Raw genomic sequence first — 24,326 nt, forward strand, 5'->3', positions numbered from 1 at the left:
CTTTTCCTTTGTTTTTTCCGTTTTTATTACATTTGCATGTACTTCATAATCATCGGCGTAAGCATAATAGTTATAATATAGTTTATATAAGTTGTATATAAATTAAGGGTTTCTCTCATAACACTAAAAATTATATAACTGCACCCAAAAATAGAAGAAATCAAGAAAGAGTTGTAAAATAAATTAAATAAAAATAATATATAATAAACAAAATGATCTGTCGCATATACCATATAAAAAACATAAAATTATCAATGGTCAAAATATATATATGTGTGTGTGTGTGTGTCTGAGTGTTTCGCATGTGTTGTTTTCATAAATTATTAACATTAATTGCATATAAAATATATCTGGTATGTTTTATGTAAATAGACGTGAAAATAAATTATGGTGTTAAAAATCAGCATTTCCATTTCATAGATCGATTTAAACAGAACAAAGAATCGTAGTCATTCAAACAAAAAAAAAGGTCAAATCAATGACTGAATTCCATAATTAAGTTCTTTTCAAGACGAAAAATTGTTTGTTGCTCGTTGGTTGTTGTTGGTGTTTGTTTGTTGTTGTGATTGGTTGCACAAATTGCAGAGGTATATCATCAATAATATTCATATCATCCAAGATCATCATCATGTAACCGTAATCGTAATGTAATTGGTAAATATAATTTATAAACTTTATCAAAATATTAACTCTCGTATATACACAACGTTCTCTATTACATAAATTTAGCAAAAAATAATAAATTAAAGAATTTCCTTAACTTCGTTTCTGTCCGTTTCTATCATTATCATCTGTATTGATTGATTGATTAATTGATTGGCTTGGCTTGGATTGGATTGGATTGGATTGGGTTGGATTGGATTGGGTTGGATTGGAAGACATGGGACCAACTCTCTACTCTCTCTCTCTTTTTTTTTCCTCCATATCGGAGGATATATACAGGTGCTGGCCATATGTATATATACCGATAATCAATTTTAACATTAGACTAATCCAAAATTGCGTGGCATATAAATATTGAACAAAAGCGACAGGTGTGTGCAGGGGCTCTAATGGGTGCACTGCAGTAGGTCCTATAATAAATGCAGGAACGAATATTCACGTTCGTCGTTGGCCGTTTGTTGATTTTGATTTGAGCAACATTTGCTGAAGATTCCCAATAGTCCGTTTTCGTCCTTATCTTATCATCTTGTCCAGTTTAAAGAATGTTTCGTGTTCTGCTTACACTTTTCTTTAGTTTTTAGTATTTAGTGTTTAGTTTTTAGTTTAAGATCATCGTTTGCTTGGATTGTTTGTTTGTCATTTACGTATCTATCTACCATCTACCTAATCGTCCCGTCGTCTGCGGTTCGGTCCTTCTCATATCTAACGAAAACGATTGACTGTCACAGCTTGAGAGAAATCATATCAAAGATCGTTTCACAAAATTTTAGGGGAGGCATGTGTGTGTGTGTGCTTGGCAGTGGCCTGCTTTTTCGGTGGCGTATACTTGTTGTACACTTGTGCTGCATTTTAAGCGCCCCGGAAATCCAGTTGCCTTTTTGGGTAATTTGGTTTTGCTATTTTGGATTGCACGGGAGTTCTTTCCAGTTTCCATGGGTTGGTCGTTACTGAGATTTTGTCAAAGATGCTGTTGTTGTTGATGGAGGGATGCTTTGATGGGCGTGAGTGGATGCTGGATAGGGTTTGTTTTTGTGTCTGTGGGACGTCATTTGCTGGCTGGCTCGCTCCTTCTTAGAGTCCCAAATTGGACTGCTGCTGGTAGGCCTCAACGGCGGAACTCAGACGGTTGAAAACCGGCAGCCTGGACGCCTCCTCCTGTTGCATCGGTGTGCTAACGCTCTTCTGCAGCAGCTGCTTGCCGTTGGCGCTGCCCACTCCGGATCCACTGACCACCACATCGTACGGCGGCGGCGTATGCACTGGCGAAATGGGTACATTGGGGCTCTCGGGTGGCGTGGCGGGTCCATGATGACCCATACCCATGCCCATGCCCTGTCCCATGCCCATGCCCATGCCTTGGCTCATTCCCATGCCCATGGTCATGCCCAGACCCAGTCCAGAGGCCGAGGATGTGGACGAAGCGGAACTGTTGCTCGTGCCGCCATTGGAGGCCATGTAGCCTTGCTGCATGGCATCGTGGAACGGGAAGCTGGTCAGCGAGTTGGTTGGACTGAGGGACAACGAGCCGGTGGGCGATTCCCTGTCCGATCCCGTGCTCATGCTCAGCGGCGGGCTTAGTGGCAGATAGAACTGGCTGCTGTTGTTGCTGATGTTGCTGATGTTGCTGATGTTGCTGCTGCCGCTGCTGCTGCTGCTGCTGCTGTTGCTATTGCTGTTCTGGTTGCTCTTCGATGAGAAGTTCGGCGACGACTGCTGCTGCTGATTCTGCGACTGCGACTGCGACTGCGACTGGGAGGACTGGGACTTGGCTGCCTGAGCCGCCTGCTGGGCACGGGCCTCGTCCGCATTGTGGACAAAGTGGCAGCGCGGTCCGTACGGACAGAAGCCCACGCTGTGGAAGGTGCGGCAGTACTCCGTCTTGTATTTGGGATGCCGCTGCAAGTTGCGCAGCTCGTGGTATCCGTGGGCGAACTGACACTTCTCGCCGTACTTGCATTCTCCGGCTTCCTCGAACGGGCGGCACAGCTCCGTCTTGTACCTGGAAATGTTAATTTAAAGAAATTAGTTGGAGCTCTTAAGGAGGCATGTCATTGAAGAGTGATCTTGTCTTATTAAAGGGTTTCTTTTAAAAGGAACGCCAAATTTTCTATGCTTTCTCTATTAGTTTTCTTTAAATTCACATACCAATCTTGGCAATTGTATTTGTATTAAGCCCTAACACCTAATTTTTACTACAATGTTTAAGGACGAAAGAAAAGCCTTCACTGTAAATATTAAAATATGGTTACTGGTTTTTTGTATATTCACTGTTTTTGCTTTGGATATTTTTTTACAATTTAATTTAAGGACATTTTAACTTATTTGTTTACGCAGAAATTGGAAAATGTCTCAATAAAACGCTACATTGGGACTTGAATTAAGTTGCCAAAGTCCATAGAAGTTTAATCTACCGATTTCCTAGTTTAATGTTAAATGAGTACAGTTAAATAAGTCCCTATACACAATTTATTTTAAATGAACTAAGATTTTGGGCTTTTGTGAGGAGGTTTATTTTTATTTATATCCTTTTTTCCCTATCCCTTTGGTTTTTGGTTATTTTCCTTACCTGGAGGTATTCATCGGCTGCTGAGGCAGTGGCTCCGACTGCGTTCGCTCCAGCTTACGGTGCAGGTTCATGTTGCCCAGGTTCTCGATGATGGTCACCAGATTGGCCACCACCGGTTGCTGTTGCTGCTGTTGCTGTTGCTGCTGTTGCTGCTGCTGCTGCTGCTGCTGGATGAGCTGATGGCGCTGCTGGGCCGGCTGTGAAATGGTGCGTGTGAGGGCGCCATGAAGGCGATGTGGCTGCTGGTGCTGCTGCTCCATGTTGCTGCTGTCCAGGACGAGCTCCACTTGCTGCTGCTGCTGCTGTTGCTGCTGGAGATGATCGCGATCGCGGTCGCTGGCCACCTGTGAATGCAGAAGGCGAAAAACCAAAATCAATTTCTGTGTCTCTCGGGCGTATACGTAACAAGCGAATATTTCGCAAAAATCCAAAAATCCAAAAAAAAAAAAAAAAAAAAAAAAAGAGAGGATGTAAAAAGAGCCGCCGCCGAAAACAAAGCCAAAAAGCAAAAGCAGCACAAAGCCAACAGCCAAGCTTACTTTTACTTTTAACTTGACCTATAAGCAAAAACAGAAAAACACAAATAAACAATAAAAAAAAAAAAAAAAAAAAAACAGAAAAAGCCAACCAGCTAGACGACTGAGAAATATTGCAAAAGGCACACAAAAATGTTATAATTTTCCAGACATTAAACAAGCGCCAAGAAAAACCAGCTACCTCTCTTTTTTAAGACCCCCCCCAACCCTGTTTTTGCTATAACTTTTTAGCCAGCCCCCCCTTTGCGCCCCCCCTTTCCGCCCCCTTTTTTTACCACTCTTTTAAGCCCCCCTTTTCGTGTCGTCATCAGTTTCGGTTTTGTTTCTTTTTTTGGGAACGCAACGTCTGACTTGGCCTGTTCATTTTCGTGCGATGCTGTAACATGTTATGCAACCAGTTAACACACACTCACACACACACACACACACTCGGGCACTTAGCCCACTCCATCAAGCGTGGCCACAACTAACAACAACCACCACCAATTACATATGTATAGAGCTCAAGTTCAAGCCAACAACACGAAAGGCAGGCAGAAAAGCTGAAGCTCAAAAAACCGAACCTCAAAAGCCGGAGCTACGAAAAAGACAACACCATCACCAACACCAACAACAATTTTGGGGCCCAACCAGTAATCAACCGCCTCAGCACCACCCGCCCTCTGTAAGCCCCCCTCTTTCTGTCTTTCCAAAAACCCAACTCAACTTGCCACTCTCCGCAGACGAAAAACTGGTTGGCTTGCTCAACAAGTGCGAATGAAAACGATATATAGAGGGTGTGCGGTGATGCCAAAAGAGAGCAAGAGGGACAGCATGTGGCGGTGGCGCATGCGCACCGACTTAAAACAGGGTTTCCAGGCTGACGGTTTAATAAACAAATCCATAAGAGATTTAAAAAAAAAAAATTAAAACAGAAAATATAAATAATTAAAAAGAAAATATAAAGAATTTTAAAGACAAATACCAATAAATTAAGGGAATATAAATGACGCATAGACCCCATCAAAAATTGATTAAAGTATTAAGAGTTCAGAAACCATCAGCTGTAAATGTTACTCATACAAATTTGTATAATAACATCGATTGAACCAAAAAAAGATTAAAAACAATTAACAAATAATAAAACGCAAAACAAATAAAAAAAAAAAATTCTAATTACAAAGAAAAGTTTATTATTGGTGAAATGGACAACGAAATCTTAAGTAACCACGAGTCTCAGGATTTAGATTTTGGTTGTTCAACTCACAGATGCCCGACTGTAAATGACCCAAGTTGCGATTACAGAACGATATAGCCCACTTAGAGCTTCGTTATCTCGAGAGAATGAAATGGGATGTCACGACACATTAAAAAGCAGCCAGACAGATGAGGCACATAACAAATAAATATTTATATACATATGCACTTCATTTAGGTTATCTTTGCTCCGATTTCAACAACACACATTCCTTGAATTTTCATGAGTAATTCCAGAACCGGCCAAACGAAACGAAACAAAACAATTTAAATGTTCAATTAATTAATTTGCCTGCCCAATCAGTTTAGAAGCCATATACCCGTTGTACTTGTTGTCGATCGCTTATCTTATCATTCGTCCCATTTGGCATCGTGTCTTGATTTTTGTTTCACTTTTATTTCACCATTGGCATTGGCATTGAAGGGTACCACCTTTCTACTAGAGAACAAAGATTGGACCCATGACTAAATGAGGTAAAAATTACAATATATCTTTGAAGTACCACCCTTTTGAGGTAAACAACACAAGGCAAAACAAGTGCTCCAAGTTTACAAATATATTTAGCTAAGTTAAGTTACTTTTCAGTTAGGTTTTTTAAACTATAATACTAATAAAATATTTTTTGAATTTAGGTCAACTAATGTTGGGTGCATATATTTAAAAATATTTATTATTATTTATTTCTTCACTAGAATTTTCGGTTGTTAAATAAACGGAACTTCCTGGACATCATAGATAATTAGTCAGCTGACATTGACGATCACCTGGCAACTCTGTTTTTAGTTTCTCAGTTTCAGTTTCAATTTCAGTCTGTAACTTCTGCGCAGACAGCAGTAAAAAGGAAGAAAAAACATTAACGAGCAAGCGCAACAAGTTTAGCAAACCTTTGGCGCTGTTTTTTTTTTTTTTTCTTTTTATTTTTGACCAACTTTAACGCTTACGGCATCGATGCGACTGAGACTGCGGATACGGTTGCTGCCTTCTGCTCAAGCATTTGATTTTGCTTTTTGCCTTTGGCTTGCACCAAGTATCATAAATAAGATCCAAGTTTATGCCTGTTAATTTACGAATTCTTCATTTAAAACTCATAAAAATTGCACAGAAGCTACCCTTGAGAAGAATTACTCATATGCATTGGCAAAGGTACGAAAAAAAAACCTTGTGTAATGTTTAGTAACCTGTCTTTTACTTAGTAAAGGATTACGAAATTCTATTTATTACATGTAACTTATAACATCCGGCTTCAGTATAGTAATTGTATTTCAAAAGAAAACTGATCACTTAGAAAATTGAAATAAACATGAATAAGAAATTGGAACGCAACCCAAATTCCCGATTAGCAATACAAACTCTGTTCGTAAGTGAAAATCGGAATCGGTGAAGAAATCGCACTTCCGCAACGAAAAACCCCAAAGGTAACCTTCAAACTCGTCGCTTTCTTACGATTATTTGTGTGCCAATTAGTTTTGTTTAATTTTGCACAGCTGTTTTGGGACCGACGACTTTGAATTCATGGTCAAGTTATGACTCCGATTCGTGAACTGATTTCGCAAAGAGAGGTTCGCATAAACTCGATTTGTATGGGGTGAGTAATGGGTGATAAAGTGTGGTGGAAAGGGGCAAAGAAGAGGAAAGGGGAATATCGGAACGTTTTTTTTCCTTTTAAACGTGTTCGAAAAACAACTTCAAGACAATCTACCTCTCTTCTCCGCCACTCTCTTAACCCCTCTTTCTTTTGTGTATTTGTGTAAAAACAAGATTAAGACTCATTTTGGCAGAAGACGGGGAGTACGAAGGAGATGTGAGTACGAAGCTACATAGATCTGCGGTTCGTTTCAAAACTTTTGTTTTTGTTCTTTTTTCCTGTTTTGGTCTTGCTTTTTGCGCCGTTTTCCCGTGTTATGTATTATGCATCGCTCTCTTTCTATTGCCAACTCGCTGTCTCTTTCTATTAAAGGCTCCACATCTGTTTCTTTCGTCTAGGCGAGAATTTCCCTTTCATTTGAAAATGAAAATAAGTTTACTTTTCTTTCAGTCATGGTTTGGCTTATTTTTCATCTTCTACCTCTTCTTGTTTTCTTCTACTTGTTGCTAGTAGACGACTCCTCTCTTCGCCCCCCGCTATCATCACACTGCTTCTTGCCACTTGTGTTTTGGCCGCCTGGTGTTTTTGTTGTCTGTTTTCCGTTTCATTGTTGCGGTGGGTTAAGACAACAACTGAAGACTAGAAAGAGAAAGGGAAAGAGAGTATGTGGGCGGGAAGGAGATAGGCAGAATGGGGGATAAGCGTTGTTTGGCCAAGAGAAAAAGAGACGGAAGGAAAGCGGGAGTTACGGGCAATAGACTTTGAGTTTGAGGCCTTTTTTGCAAATTTTTCTATTTTCGAAATTTAAAATTCGGAAACATGTCGAAATACAAATAATGCATTTTCATTACTTAATTTATTTAGGCCAAGAGTGCTGCTTTTAAGTACAGATTAAAGAAGTTGTGAAGCCCAATTACCTAAGTCGTTATCAAAGTTTATTATTTTTAACGCAATACAAATTATTTTAATTGAAACAAAAGTTTAGATTTTCTTTTGTTTGCACTAAAACAGAAGAAGTTACACCTTTTTTTTTTTCTTTTAAACTTTTTGTTTTACTTTCTACGATATGAAATGCAAATGTTCCATTTAGATTTGTAATATCATAATAAATAAATAAATAACGGAAATGTTTTCATACACACTTTTTTTTAAACTTTTTTTACTATCCTTATATGCAATAATATTTGCCACCCAAATTTCGTCTTTTTAAGATTGGACCTTACTTGTTTGTAATCTGCTAAAACTTTTGGTACATTTGGCAATTGTTAAGATCTTTAACAAGAATCGCCACCCAAATTTCGGTTCCTAAGCGTTTCTTTATTACTTTTCGGTTAACCCATAGCATACATATGGAAAGATATAGTTATGCAGATGTGTATATATCTTATCGAGTGTGTGTTTCAGGTCTTGGCTCACGGGCTGTTAGGTAAGATCGGCGATTGTTGTTGCTGCTTACTTGTTTGTGTCTCATAAACACGTACACACAGATACACCGGTCTTCGTGTCAGTGGTGGTGTGTGCGAGATGCTGAAGACCTGCTGTTGTTGGTTTGTTGTTTTTTTTGTTTTTTTTGTTGTTTTTTGTTGTTTTTCGGTTGGACTAACTGGTTTATAAAGCCGTACCAATAAAAGCAACAACATCGCGATGACGACGACGCAATATCCATAACCTCGATGAGCTAACACCAATACAATGGTAAAATAAAATTATAAAAAAACCATACACACACCCAGACAGATTTTTATTCTGTTCATATATGCGAATTGAAAATGAATACAAAGTTATTATTGAGTGTTATTTATAATACCTGAACAACCTGCACGAACGACTAAAAAGAGATGGAAAGAGGCGAGGGGGCGTGGCGCTACTATGTATCTATACAGTGGCGGCACCAATTGTAAGATTTAAGCTTGCCAAATATTATATATATAATATAGGGAAAGTAGCATTTTCAATATTTTTTTTCTTTCAGTAATCCCTTTATATATTTGATTAAAAGAAAAACAATGGTTAAATAAGCTATCATGATACCTTTGCATTAAAAAGTTAAATCAACACAATAATAGGCATTAAAGTTTTATTTGGCACTATTATTCCGACCATCACTGTATATGAGTATTCGCATCTATTAATCGCCTGAGGAATAACATTAGCAATTAAAGCCAGGCATTTACATTTGGTTAGGGATGGGTATATATGAAATGATCGATCGAATCGCACAGATAAAGATCCGATAAATATACGCATCTTATTTCCATATTTACACACACGATCTTTGCGGTTCAATTAAAGTTCAAGGTAAGCCTCAAATTTTCTATGCAAAGTGCGAGATTTCTTCCAACGAAATTTGATTAGCGGCAAAGCCGCAGATCAATTTGAATAAAATCAAATATCAAAATCATACCCCCATCTACTAATTTTTGTTTTTATTTTGTTTTCACATTAAACAAAACCTCGCATTGATTTTAATTGTTGGCAAATTTGAATTGGTAATTAGCACATGCGGCTGTCATGCGAGTTTTTCATTGCTTTTCATTTTCATTCTCATTCACATGCATTCCATTTCGATTTCCATCTCAATTTCTATTGCATTTTGCATTGCAATGCACTTCTGCCTCGCGTTTTCCCTTTCCATTCTCAGCCGCTGATCACTGATCACTTTTGATCGATTGATGGGCTGAAAGCACACAACAAAACAATCTAGAACAGACGCGGTAGCCCCGACACTCCTTCCCCTGGTCTATCGCCGATCCCCATTCCCCCAGCCCCTTTTCGGACCCTCCCCCCACCGCAGTAACCCCCTCCAAAACATGATCTACAAACTGATAAAGCGCTCAAAACAACGTGTTGCACTGAACGAAACCGTTTCAATATATGTATTGTTTTGTAGATTCAAGTTACGTAGGGAATTTTTAAATACTTATTTTAATTAAATAAAGAAAGTATTTCTTAGACTATTTCCTATTCTCTAAAAAGTTGCAAACATTAATAATTATAAATAACAAAACATTTATTAATAAATAAATGTTAAATAAGTAAGAAATTTAAATTTAAATAACTCTAAATTTCATTATATCCTATATATGGATAAGATGTTTTATTAAACCTTTATAATCCATTAAAAACAGTTGCATAAATTTGAAAATGGATTAAAAACATAAAATTGAAATTAGAAAGGAAATATATTCAAGAAGAACGAAAATAACCTTATATTAAAAGTTACAACATTTAAAAAACTATGGCTAAGTTGTAAGTTGTTTCATAATCTTAAATTGATGTCTGTGCTATTATAGTTTCTGTCGATTAAGGAAAAGAAACAAATATACCAACCGGTCACATAACAATTTACATAATGTTGCCAAAGGCCTGGAACTCTTGGCTTAAATAAATAAAAATTTAAATGGTGTTTCGGTTTTGGGTTTTCAGTTTTGGGTTTGGGTTTGGGCCATCCATCGATTGAGGTCTAGGTCGAATCGTCGAATGGAGCATTTCACATTTCGTGTCGTTTGCATTGTCCATCCGTTCGTTGTTAATATTTGGTAAGCGAAATAACAAAGGGGGGAGGAGGTTAATAAAGAGGAAGGCAAAGAGGTGTAGGGGGAGGAGCAAACAAGACGCATGCGCAACTGCCGTGCCAGTTTCGTTTCGTTTCATTGCCAAGCGTCCGCCGTTTTATCTTCCTCTTCGCTTCGTTTCGTTTCTTTTTCCTCGTATTTTTCATGTATTATTTCTTGTACATTTTGTTGTTTCTTTTCCTTGTGTTTTTTTTTTATTTCGAACCGGCTCACATAATAATAATTGGCAACAACGAAAATCACATAATAAAACACAAGAAAAGAAAACTTCACAACGACTTGGCCTTGCTAAATTCGGAGCACCACAACAATAAAAACAATGAAATACAGTGAATACTACTTTTATAAAAACGTTCGTAACATACATAATGGTAGGGCACTTAGGAACTGCCCAAAATTTTTACTGTAACAATATTTTTTATATTTTTCAAATCAACACACAAAATCCGAGGATTTCTAAAAGATTATAAGTGTTGTGTTTTATGGTTACCACTATATTGAATGCTTACTGTACAGATACGAAATCTGGCAGTGACATCGAACAAAAATAACACATCCCAATCACAAAACGAATTTTGTATCCAAGGGGGTTCCGTCTTTAATCGATGAGCATTCAAATAAAATAAAATAAAATAAAATAAAACATAATCATTTTCTTATTTTTCCGCTGTCGAAATTCCGACGACTTCGCTGTCTGCTTCACGTTGCGTTTGCGCAGTTTTTTATTGCTGATTTTTTTTTAGCGAAAAGGAAGGGAAATACATATAAAATGTTGCAATTGCCGTTTTTGTTTTGCTTAAGCAAACCAGTCAAACAAATGCAAAATGAGGAGCAAGACGGGGAGGAGTAAGGAAAAGAGTGAAATGGAGAAAGGGGGACGGATGATGGAGACCTTTTGCATACACACAAACGAAAGGAGGATGAAAGAGACGAAAAGACAAAGCCACCGTTATGCAATCGAAATGGAGAGTTTCGAATGGGAGCAAAGTGGGAGGGAGATGAAGATAGAGATAGTAGAAAGAAAATGTGGAAGGTAACATATTTTCAAGGTAATCTTAAGCACAAATACATATGTACATATATCTCATGTTACTTACTATGTAACATATAAATAGGCAGAACATTTCTCTGATATGGTTTCAGAAATGTTTGTAAGTAAAATCCTTATCATAATTCTATGCTTTACTATACATTTCGTTTTACATAATTTCGTTTTGTAATAAAACCACTAAAAATAACACTTTTCCATGATAAGTAACAAAAAGCTTTTAACGGAGCTTAGTAAATTTGACAAAATCCGGAAGATAGATTTCGGAAGCACATAAAAATTGCTTTAAAAGTGATTAATGTCTAACAATACAACCGCAAAAGAGAAATGCATTTTCTGCATTTCTTTTAAACAAACAAACACTCCAATTACATATTTTGATATATTGAATTTCCTATTTCCCAGTTGTTACAGAGTTGAAACTTATATAAAAGCCCCTCACGCAATAAAGATATCCAAATAAAAATATTTTTTGCAGAGAAAAAGCTTTGTTACTTTTTAGTTTTGTTGATTAAGTTTAAAGGTTTAAAGAAGTGCAGTGTGTGAAAATTTTTTGTCACACAAGCTTAAGTTTTAAACATTTTCGCTCAATCACATTTTTAAATGTCACTCATATCAATTCCATTAAATTTCCCCTTTCTTTAAGAATTCCAGATAGCAAATTGTTTGCCTGTTTGGTCAGATACACAACGAGTAAATGACCAATGTATGCTTTTGGTGCCCACCATTTTCCGTTCTAGAGTTTTTATAGGTTCGGGAAACACTTTGAGTCTACACCCCGACCTCTTTCCCCTTGCCCATTTGCCCTTGCCCTAACCTCTGCTCTGTTCCATTTGCAGCCCTTTACCTCTTTAGTATCCCCTTTTTCCAGTCATGATTTCCTTATCAGACGACGGGGTGTCCAGAGCGTCGAACCTTATCGGGGAACTCGTTTTCAGTTGGGTTCCCTCCGTTCGTTAGAGTGTGGAGTGGATTTCGGTACCTACTTTCCACTTCCAATCACCATCATTCACATATCGCTGCTTGTATTTCCCTTGAGGACAAATGATATAAAATAAATCCCTAGCCGCGACCTGAACTCGATTAAATACATACGTTCCAAAACAATACAATAGCGGAGCTAAGCTTTAATGTGAGGCAGCACAAACATTTCGAAATTGATTCGTTTGTGTTTTACTGGTCCTATATAAAGCCCGAATTACGAAAAACAAGCCATGAAAAATGTATGTATATGGGGGTATAACACAAAAAATCAAATAAATAAATTTAAATTAAATCGAATATTTTAAGAAAAAAAATAACGTCAAGACAATGTTATTTGTTATAGTTTTAAAATTGATCTGAGTTGTAACTGAAAACGTATGTACACGTCATACTACCCATTAACCTATAAACTAAAAAATTATTGTAAGAGAAGTGCGGTTTTTCAATAAAAATAGGATTCCATATCTATTTAAATATTTACCTAAAGTTCCTTTTTTCAGATCATGGAATGTTTTCTTGAAATTTGCGTTGTGTGGTTGTTGCTCTTGGTAGACATTTTGAGTCGATAAAAAAATAGAATGTTGAAAATGTTTGGTTATTGATAAAACAGTAGCCGCAGTTATGGACACCTTTAAATTAGTGTGCCTAACTTCTAGAAATATTTGACGGTGTGGCTGTGCTCTAAATTTATGGCGTTAAGTAGGAAAATATGAATATCATCTTCTGATAAACATAAGCTCAGCAATTTCTGTAGTTATTGTGTATTATGTTCTGTATTCTGTTCTCTTTCTCGATGTTTTGGGGTGCTTATCACTCTGCCCGGCAAATGTCTGCCAGTGTTTGTGAGCACATGGCAGTGGCAGTGACCCGCACCGCAGCCCACCCCCTCGCAATCTTCCACCGAAACCCCCCTTTCCAACTTGTCCTATCTCTCCTATGCACACTTGTATGTGCTCTTTTTCCTCAGTCTCACAAGTGCAGGGAAGGCACGTAAATCATAAAAAAAAAATAAAGAAGGAAAAACACACATTTTAAGTATAGATTGAGAAGAAACGACGTCTCTTCACCTCGTTGCTTTTTCTCTGTTGACACACGCGCGTTTTAAAGTGCAGCAGTGTGTGTGTGTGATTTAATGTGATAAGAAAATTTATTATTGGGTTAGTTAGTTCATATAGTAATAATCTTTCGCTCGCTGGTGTATTTGTTGCTACTCAAAAGCGATAAGCAAAGCTCATCTGAAACTAGTATACAATCAACAAAAAACGATGTACAACAATAACTAAACTAAGAAAAGAAACAACATACGAAAACATAACGAAAACAACAGCTAACAAAAACTGCATGTTCGGCCAAAAAAAAAACGCTAAGAAAAAAAGGGAAAGAAACTAAATTATTTCTAGCTAAAATAAAGCTGAGATCACCCAAAAACAGAGATTCCATTCCAAAGGCAATTGGAATTTTCTAGAATTTACAATGAAAGGTCAGAAAATATTGATTTGATAAGCCGTACAAAGTATTTGCGGTAAAATTCCATTTAAAAGATTTGTTTGGATTACCAAAGTGACGGCAGCAAAAACAATTTTGTAAATAGCTATAAAGTAAACATGTTTTTTTATACATTTTTGGATTTTGACTATGATTTCACTAATATTTTATAATATTTTTATTTGATTGTTTTACTTGTTTTACTTTCACTCAAATTGAGTTATAATTGGATAAACATATTGAAGGGATTACCAAATATAACAGTGATTAATACATAATATGATATCTTATAAGTTTAAACCACACACATTCGAGTTACTATAAATGGGAAATTCATTATTTAAAATAATATCAGTTTTTTTAATTAAAAAAAATGCACCAAAAGAACGATGATAATGGGGTAAAGATAAAAAAGAGCAGTGGAGGCTCCTTGTCTAGAAGGAATCGGTAAGTCCAGTCCACAACCGAAAAGCAAAGCCAATATTTATCTCTTACTCGTACTTCCTCGATCCTTCTCTTTACATCGCTACTTCGCTTCCACAGGTTGCTTTTAATTTTCCTTTTAATTTTCTTCTCCGTTGTTCCTGACTCTCTATTTCTCATTCCCTTTTCTTGCGCCAATAATTTATCGGCTATTTGATAACCCGCACAAACAAAACAAAGAACCAGAAGCAACAATTAGGGATACACAAAAGAAAAAATACATATGTACATACATACATATGTATATAAAATATTTTTGAGCCAGATAACAATAATTTAATTTATTTTGGTAAGTAATTGCAAAACTATATTTTTGCACATTTTAAACTGATATTAAAATATGTTAATAATATACAAATTATTTGGGCGGCGGAAAGATTTGAACCTGGCATTTTGTAATGCCATCTCACGTGTATTATTTTCTGTGTAGAAAAAGGGGAGAGGGAAAGAAGGGCAGGGGCAGGATGAAAACCAACATGTTGAGAATGTGTTGAACACGTGGTTGTGGGACTCTCTAAAACAAAAATCCGATCGAAATCGTGATTAAAATTTATCGGGGGTTGCCTAGAACAGAACAGAGAAACAAACACTCATATGTATTACCTTATTGTTGTCCTGCAAAACCAGTTGTAATATGTGTGTGCCAGAAAGAAACAGCACTAGCGGGCAAAACCCGTAAAACCAAATACAAAGCCACAAAGCAAAACCAAAAAGCAAAAGCAACAACGATCAAAAAGCGACAGTGAATGTGAATGGAAATCTACTAAACAAACGGGGCTCTGTTGACGTCGACTGCGCTGCCAGCGTCCGCATTCGATTGCAACTTTATTATATAATAGATTCGATTGGATTGGATTTTTCGGTGGATTTCGTTTTGGGATTGGCAATCAGAAAAACAAAAGAAAATGTTGCAAGCGCAACTTTTGTAGGGTGGCCCGCATGAAACGCTTGAACAGCAAATGCCAGCCAGCATAATGGAAATATTAACAAAATTAATAAGCGAAGAAAACAGCAAAGGGGAGACACGGGTTGTTACATCGTACTCTGCGAATAATAAGCCGTAGATAATAATATATTCCACACATTCCCAGAACTCGGGGGAAAATTAAACTTAAGATCGATTCTAAATGCAAATACACCAGACTTCAAACAGACAGAAAAAAAATGCACGATCAATACCAAATTGATATTCATTTGAAAAAAAAAAGGTCAAGAAAATTGTTTAGTTGCAGTAATGTGCCCCGCTTTTCAACGATTTTTTTTATAATTTTTTTTCCTTTATAAATATTCTAAATTCACCCATGAAATTCCAATTCTAAAGTCTGTTCCCAAACTATATGTAAAAAATCATCAAATTTATCTTTGGATAAGTTTTTTTTTTTCTTTCTGTGCATGCAAACAACAAACAAACAAATGGGGGCGAAGGGGAAGGAGAAGCGAGGGAGAACCGAGATGTACTTTGGCACTCAATTGAGCGGCCATTAGCAATAATACCAACAACAATGAGCACCGTACAGCCAAGACAATTTCAAGATTACAGCAACAACAAATGACAATAGAATATGAAGTGTCTTGGCCTGTCTTCTCCATCACGCTCTAGCCAATGGAAAGCTGCCCCCAGTGCGCACGCCTGCCTGACTCGCTTGCTCTTCCACTCTCTTTCCTTGCCTCCCTTCCTCCCCCACACACTCAACTGGCAAAGCCAGGCCAGAGCGAGAGTGTTAGAGAGTGGGGGCCGCTGGCAGTGCGTTGGTGTGGGCGAGATAGCAAAGCGACGACAAAGCAACGCCACACACACACACATATGTTTTGTATTTAATTTTTTGTTTTTTATTTGTATTTTTTACAACTGCACGATAAGAGAGCAGCAGCAACAACAATAACAGTACTAATAATAAGCAGTCAGTAGCGCTGCACGCAAATAATTTTTTATAATAAAACAATTTTTCAAGACGGGAGAAACAAATAATTGAAGAACAATTAAAATTAAGTAAATTATTTGTTGGCAATGAAGGATTTTTAAACAATTTTTTTATCGGAGTAAGTTCAAATCTAAGAAATGCTAAATCATGCAAATTGTATAAATTTTAGTCATAAAACAAACTGTCGTACAGAAATATATGTACATACATATGTAGAACACACTTTTATTGTGAAAAAAAAAACACAAATTGACCAATTAATTTTTAAGTTTACTTAAACAAACAAAACAATCAATTTATTTTAAGTTTTGTTTTGTAAGCGTTTTACAATTGAGCCACCACTATAATTTTGAACACAGCTAATGTGTACGTTTCTTATATTTTTTCGAAAAACGTTTCGGGCTTTTGATCCTCAATTTCAACCCCCATCGAGTAATAAACTCTTGACGAGCCGACGATCCCCTTCTCCGGCCCATCTTTTCTCCCGTTCACTCCAAGGGTATATCTCAAGGGTCAGCCAGTCAATATGCTGACAATGTGTTGTTGTTTTTCTTGTTGCCTCGGAATCATGTCCTCATGCCTAAGTTGAAGTGCCCGGTTGAGCAGTGAGTTTAACTGATGTGCTCACTCTGGCCATTTTATAGCCGAATATTTAACAGGTGTATTTCCAACAAATATTTAAGACATAAATCCCCTAAATACATTACTTCAAAGTTAATCTTTACACAAAAAATGTAAGCAAGAAATTAAAGAATTCAATCTTGATATATAGCTTTAAACTAAAAACAATAAAACTCTTCTGCACAAAAAAGAAACATTTTTTTATACCCTTGCAGAGGGTATTATAATTTCAGTCAGAAGTTTGCAACGCAGTGAAGGAGACGTTTCCGACCCTATAAAGTATATATATTCTTGATCAGCATCACTAGGAGAGTCGATCTAGCCATGTCCGTCTGTCCGTCTGTCCGTCTGTCCGTCTGTCCGTCTGTCCGTCCGTTTATATGCAAACTAGTCTCTCAGTTTTAAAGCTATCTGCATGAAACTTTCCCAAAAGTTGTCTTTCTATTGCAGGTAGTATATAAGTCGGAACGAGCCGGATCGGACGACTATAGCATATAGCTCCCATAGGAACAATCGGAAAAATAAATGAAAAAAAATTATAACTTTGCTGTTTTTTAATTTTTTGTTTAGTTCTTCGACATATAGTAATGGTAAAATATTTCCGATTTACGGTTTAAATTTCATCAAAATCGGACGACTATAGCATATAGCTCCCATAGGAACAATCGGAAAAATAAATGAAAAAAAATTATAACTTTGCTGTTTTTTAATTTTTTGTTTAGTTCTTCGAGATATAGTAATGGTTTAATATTTCAGAATTACGGTTTCAATTTCATCAAAATCGGACGACTATAGCATATAGCTCCCATAGGAACAATCGGAAAAATAAATGAAAAAAATTATAACTTTTCTGTTTTTTAATTTTTTGTTTAGTTCTTCGACATATAGCAATGTTTAATTATTTCAGAATTATGGTATAAATTTTATCAAAATCGGACGTCTATAGCATATAGCTCCCATAGAAATAATAAAAATATATAAAATAACTATCTAATAATTGAGCTGCAAATAATCATAGTTTCAATGTTTTTTTTTAGCACATACTCAAGTAAATCATAATTTAAATGTTTTCAAAAGTATTTAATTAATGCAATAGCTGCAAGGGTATATGAACTTCGGCTTGCCGAAGTTTGCTTTCCTTCTTGTTTTTTTTTGCTTTTACTTAATTTATTATCAACCCATCTCCGCTTAATTTAATCTAATTTTCCTTCGATATATCTGTTAGGCCAATGTTAATACTTCTTGATAGAAAATATATAATTTAGATTCTTCCTTGGGCAACACATTCTTGGTCATGCAACACTGTCGCTGCGCTTGCACTGTGCGCAAGAGTGGGTGAGAGAGTAAGAGAGAGAGAGAGAGAGAGAGAGAGTGAGAGGTTCGTGGACTGGGACTCTGGGATTTTGATGGGATGGGTACTATAGACGGTATTGGACCTGGACTTTAGGGATGGGGCTGCATATTAATCGAGTCGAGTCGGATCGAATCGAATTGAAAAGACGTTTGGTGGAACTGAGGGTTAACAAAGAAGGAGGGGGAAAATGAGGATTGAAGAGTTGCCTTTTTTTTTAGGTAGGTAGCGGTGGTCCCTACTCTCGCTCTTTTACTCCTACTCATACTCCTTTTTCCTCTCCTCCCCCGCCACTCACGTCTTCTGCTTCTTCTTGCAGCAATGGCGTCGGGACAAACGCAAACACACACTCAGGGAGAAAAAAAAACACAGATCAAAATAAAACGACAACGTTGTTGTTATCGCCTTGGCAGGAAATGGAATTATATTCGTAAAAAGTAGTCGCCGTTTGTCGCTTGTAAGTGTAAGTGAGCCTCTCAGCAGGAGAGGGAAACGGGCAAGGAGGGAGGGGAAGGAGATGATGAAGGTAAAGAGCGCAAAGAGCGGAGGGGGAGGAGTTTTTTGAAACGTAATACTGCTGAATTACGTTCGAGGATTTCGATATAACAAACTAAGCACATTTTACATTTCAGCCTGAACACAGCAAAAAAAAAAATACCAGCAAACGAAAGGGCAAAACAACTACAGTGGGCGTTCTGCTTTATAAGTTTAAATATATGTATAAATCAACAAAACTAAATGTCGTTGGCTAGAAAAGGTTCGATTTCAAAGTTATACAAGAAAAAACTATTGTTAAACAAATTGCAAACTTAGTTTTCCCTCACAAAACAATAACAACTGTCGAACTGCATTGCCAACACTAGAAGCTAAGAGCGTGTCAGAGTGACATGACAGACTTTCGCGACTCGTAGGCGTTAGAGTGGGCGTGGGTCCTTTTTGAATATACATATATAAATAAATATACGTATATACATTTAAATAAACTTGCGCGGTGTAAGAATTACTTCAATCTGCGTGTCAAACCCCAAATCTTTTGCTTTTATAGTTTCCGAGATCTCAACGTTCATACGGAAGGACAGACAGATCGAATTTGGCTACATACACATATACTTTACGGGGTCTACGAGTAACGGGTTTAATAATTAAATATTTGTGATATTAGGTAATTTTTTTTTATCTTTTAAATAAAGAAAATAAATTAAAATCGAGTATAACACAGACCATAACATAATTAAAAATATTTGTTAATTTGTCCGATCGTTTTATTTTATTTTTTTGTTGACTATATCGAGCGTGCACTTTAAACTGCATAAGTATACATACATACATATGCATACATGGTAATATGTATAAATTTCATAATAAAGTGAAGTTGAAGCCAAAGGCAAAAATGAAAAATTAAAAGTTATGCGAAAAGTGAATTTTAAATTTGGTGCTCCCTTCTCTCCTCTTAAGGTTTGCCATTCTCCTCTTTCCATCCCACATTCCAGCCGACTAAAGTGGCGCAAACATTGAAAGACAAACTGAAAAAACAAGACATCAAACCAAACGTTTTTGTAAATTCACAAAAACAACTATTGCGACACTTTGCCATCCAAACAAATGAGGAAACAAACTATTTTTTTTTGCGATAAAGTGAATTTGCCTTTTCTCTGTTGCTCTGTGGCAAAAAATTTTTAAGTCGGCTTGAAATATATTCCAAAAAAAAATCTATAATCAAATATTTTTTGACCATATATTGAGCTTTCAATCTAGATATCTGCGAATATTTTAAAGTCCCTTGATTTTGTGTATTTCTAAGTTTAATATACAATATCGTTGTGATATGTTACAGAATATTGATTTATCAGTAAAATTTTTGCTCAGTGTGCATAGCGATTGCGACAATATTGTCGCCTGGAAAAAGTTGCGCTGCAGTAGCTTCTATGTGTGTGTGTGCTTGTGTTGCGCCCTTTCGCTTTCGGCAGCAATTTGTTGTTGTTTTGTTTTTGCTCTCTCAGTTAACCAAAAAGCAATAACAAAAAGCGCTGCGTAATGAAAAAAACAAATGAATTTTCCATGCGAATAATCGCTGCTGCTGTGTCGATAATCGATAACACGGCAAGGTTCATTCAACAAGTATTTGCAACTTTAACGGACGTCAACCTGCCTTGGCCCTATTTGTCGTTTGTTTTATTGTTTCTCCTTGCTCTCATGTGTTTTTCCTTTATTTTGTGGTACTACTTGACCCTTTGGCTTTGCATTTTAGTTTACGCAAATTTGCAAACAGAACAGAGAACAACAAGAAAATCAAAACAAAAAGCAGCGGTGCCCGCTCTCTTCTTTCCCTTCTCCATTTGGGCTCCACTCCTCCCACTCTCTTTTGACTCCTCTCTCTTTCATCCAACCCAACCGCATGACAAAAAAATTTGTACGTAATCGCAGTAGCAGCGCAGCAGCAGAGCTCTTAACTTGGCTCATTTGAGAGCAACTTCCAATACGAACACAAAGACAAACAAAAAAATAAAAGAAATAATATATAATATACAACAGCAATCTTTAAAAACACAAAAATCCAGCCAAACCAAACCCGGAACTTGAGTTAATCGAATTTGTTGTCGATCAACAGCTGCTCTGGCGACGTCGCTGCCAATATAACACGCACACAAATACATACAAATACACACATATATATGTACAAACAGTAAGTGATCACGAGTCTTGTTGTTTTTGTTGTTTTTAATGATGCTGCTGTGATGACGCCAATTGTAAAAAATAAATGCAAAGAGAAGGGGAAAAGAGAAGGATGCCCCGCCCCCATCCCACACAATCACAATACACTTATCAAAAATCCTTATCAGGCAATTATTTAGTCCACTTTACAGTCAGTCGTTATATCGCCTCTTCTTTTTTCCGCTTAGTGTCTTTCTGGTTTTGGTGAGTTGACAAACCGACAAAATAATATTTATGAATCAGCTTTAATAATGGGGAATAACAAACAACAAATTCAAGTGTAACGAAACGGAAATGTAACGAAATGAAAAATCGAAAACAAGTTATTAAATTTAGCAAACCAGGCATATTGCTTTTAACGACACAAAACAAAACGGCGCAAAATACAACTCCCAAAATAAATAAACCCAAAAAAACATGTGGTTTAGGAATGTTTTAAGCTGCCGACCCAAAAATATTTAAAGTGAGAGAACTCAAAATTATGGTTTTAAGTTCTGGAGTTTTTGCAATGTTTTTTTTTGATAAAAAATGTGTTTTCAACTTAAATCATACACGTAATTACTTTTTCATGTCCGTTGACCTATCGCAAAGCCCCCTATTATATACAAAAAATATAATATCTTTATTTACTTTATTTTTCTGAAGCCCAAAATGTAGTTCAGTTATTTCAAAGAAGCCAAAATACCAAGGGGTAACATAAAATACCATTTAACGATTCCTCATAAAAGTATGTACATTACATAGGAGTTACCGAAATTGTTAGAAAACGAATTTAGGTGAAAATCCCCTAAGAGAAGAAAATAACACCGATGTATCTATAGCGGAAAAACAAACCAAGTCAAATATTCGATAAGGAACCTAGAAATATTGGATGAAACTTTAAAACTTACCGCCTGGAATATGTCGCCGCACTCGAAATAATGCGAATTAGCCACCGTCGTTGATTTCTGCACTATAGTAGCAGACATTTTGTTGTTCTTGTTCAAGAGATTTTGATCTTGATTTTTTCGTTGTTGCTGTTGTTGTTTTTTTTATTCCACTGGACAAGACAGAAAATATTCTTTATTTTGCGTTTTTTTGTTTTGTTTTTCTCTATTTTTTTCTTTCTGATATTGGTTTGGTTTTTATTTGCTTTGCACTTGAAAGTTGAGTTATGTGTCGTTGTTGTTATTGGTTCCGCGAATATTGCATTGCAAAAATAAAAAAATCAGCTAAAATTGAAAGAGTGCGAGTGATTAGAAGAGAGCGAGAAGAGTAGGAACGGGAGAGCCACAGAAATTACACGTGCTTGTTTATTGCATGCGCATGTGTGTGTCAGGACATTTTTCACGCACATGTGTAAGACGTAGAAGAAGAAGGGAGTCTTTGCTTTGCTTTGTTCCTTTTCCCCCACTTTTTTTTTAAATATATATTTAAACAGCAACAGCCGATCTCTGTCCCATGTGTGTGTGTGTTTGCTTTGCTTTTATCGTCTTCGTTCGCGTTTTTAAAAAGCAGAGAGATAAGCTTGCGCTTCGTCCCTTTCCCCTTTTTCCCCTCTCATTCTCGCCCTCTTGGCTTGTGTGTGTGTGTGCGTTCCCTAGTGGTGGTCGTATCTGATGTCTGTGTTTGTAATTTATATTTCATTGCTGCGCCAGAAAACTCAAAAACAAAAAAAATCGAGACGGCGAGTGCTCTTGTTGTGTTTTGCCTGTTGCTTCGCTTGCTCCTTCTTCTTCTACTCTAGGTCCTTTCAACTGCACACATGCGCACATGGAATGAATTGAGTGTTTGCTTATTTGAACATGTTGCTTTTGTAAAACCTATAACGGGTTTTACTATTGTTGTAGCACCTTAAAAAAATAGGTTAAAAAAATATATTGAGCTTCTACCGCTGTTTACTGTTTCTTTTCATTTAACAAAATTTAGTGTCCCGGCACAACTGACCGCGTATTAACTTGCAAAAAAATTGCAAAAAAATAATCCACTTAGTCGCACAAACACCAACACCACAAGCAAAAAACACCTTTTTAATTGCTTTTAAATAAAATTACTTTGAATACGGCGCAGAGGTCCTGTTGCTCTTCGCTCGCAAAAAACCACAACAAAAAGAGGCGCACGGCTTAACAACCAACCAATCGGATCGGACTCGAAGTTTGAACTCGACGAGCAACGGATCGTAGAGGTGGAGGAACATCGATGCCAACATTGATGTGATCGATATTTTCGATCAGTGATATCGATGTTTGGCACATCGATGTTATGAAATGATAACTTCTGTTAAGAAAACGATGATTTAACATTGCCGTTACCAAAACTACGATTTTCAATTTTAAACAAAACTGATCAGGGCTATGGATTTCGGCATTGCCGTTTCGGCTCCATTATCGAGGACATTTCTGAAGATGCACCCTGGACATCAGCATCTTTTTTTGTCTGCTTTCCTTTTCGTTTGGCGGGGCAAAATCTGTGTGTTTTCAGACCGTCGGATCGCTATTATTCGAACGCTAGAGGTGGGGAAAAGTCGTGGCCAACATCGATTAATCGGATGGTTGAGAACTTCGGTGGTTAAGAGCTTGGATTTCCTAACAGAAATATTTAAAACAATTTGGGCATTCCCTAAACGAATGAATCATAAAATGTGTGCTTTGACAATTGAATTATATTTTAAAAAGGGTTGAATTTTTAATGATGAAAGCACTTATTTATTTATAATCAGGGCCCCAAAATACATGAAGGTCGGGGATTTTCGGAAGTACAGCCCAAAATATATGAGTGTTTTATTCGAACGTTTGCAGTGAATGAAATAACCGATCATTTATACTTTTTTCTCTGTTTTGAAAGAAAATGCGTATACCTTTTGCTTCGTTGTGTTTAAGCTATACCAATGTTAAGGAAGTGAAGCTAAAATATAAACCAATTTAAGAGATATAACCGTTTTAAATTTAAATTTACCACAACAGTTCCTGAACGCGTTAACGATTCCACTCCATTTCTGGCAAGCTCTGTGATTGTAGTGGCTCGAGTCCTTACTATTTATAAGTATATCGAAATTAAACCGCCGTAATTCAAAATCCAATGAAACCCTAGATCACAGAACCGATATTTTCCCAAAAACAATCGGGAATGTTATCGGTGTGCGTCCTGGCTTTAGGAGGGATACGCGAATATGGCGCGTCAAATTAAAAATTTGCAATATCAAAATATGACGATTAATTCATAATTGACACGCTGCTTAGTTGAATTTTATATGATTAAATGTCATGCACAGTTTTTCTTAAATTTTGTACTTTGCTCATCCCTTAAAAAAAAAAACAAAATTGCTACTTAATCTTACACAATTTAATTCAAAACAAATAGTATAATTTTAACAAAAAATAGATTTAAAACCTGCTTGAGAAATGGGAAGCTAGCTTTGAAACAATGATGGACAATTTGTAGGGAAACTAATAGATGGTATATAATCTATATAAATATATAAAATTATAAACTGGCTACCACAATTTTATGTTTTTTATACAATCTGAAAAGGTTCTTTTTATTTTAGCTGGAGAAGAATATACTGAATAAAATAAGAAG

The 24,326-nt window shown here is 36.5% G+C and overlaps 2 protein-coding genes across 4 annotated transcripts in view; one reads left to right on the top strand and one right to left on the bottom strand.

Moving 5' to 3' along the window:
• Positions 1 to 24,326, top strand: part of LOC128264553 (uncharacterized) — a 230,872-nt gene that overhangs the window by 82,675 nt on the left and 123,871 nt on the right.
• Positions 548 to 22,952, bottom strand: LOC128264568 (protein TIS11). Of its 3 annotated transcripts, none has more exons than XM_053000123.1 (4): positions 22,802 to 22,952; positions 21,659 to 21,979; positions 3,230 to 3,573; positions 548 to 2,662 (listed from the first exon to the last, which is right to left on the bottom strand). In XM_053000123.1, exons 2-4 carry the CDS (start codon positions 21,734 to 21,736, stop codon positions 1,735 to 1,737), a joined length of 1,350 nt encoding a protein of 449 aa, XP_052856083.1. In that variant the 5' UTR covers positions 21,737 to 21,979; positions 22,802 to 22,952; the 3' UTR covers positions 548 to 1,734. The 3 variants fall into 3 exon arrangements, with proteins under 3 accessions (XP_052856083.1, XP_052856084.1, XP_052856085.1); XM_053000124.1 differs by having other exon boundaries at positions 22,774 to 22,931; XM_053000125.1 differs by having other exon boundaries at positions 22,883 to 22,905.

This window comes from Drosophila gunungcola, unplaced genomic scaffold, assembly GCF_025200985.1.
Source record: "Drosophila gunungcola strain Sukarami unplaced genomic scaffold, Dgunungcola_SK_2 000074F, whole genome shotgun sequence".
In the NCBI taxonomy this organism is placed as follows: Eukaryota; Metazoa; Arthropoda; class Insecta; order Diptera; family Drosophilidae; genus Drosophila; species Drosophila gunungcola.

Excerpts from the sequence above, each read along its gene's own strand:
- LOC128264568 (XM_053000123.1), bottom strand. The coding sequence starts at position 21,736 with ATGTCTGCTACTATAGTGCAGAAATCAACGACGGTGGCTAATTCGCAT. Across the intron at positions 3,574-21,658 it reads GCGGCGACATATTCCAGGCG|GTGGCCAGCGACCGCGATCG; the intron begins GTAAGTTTTAAA and ends CTGCATTCACAG. Across the intron at positions 2,663-3,229 it reads CAGCCGATGAATACCTCCAG|GTACAAGACGGAGCTGTGCC; the intron begins GTAAGGAAAATA and ends TAACATTTCCAG.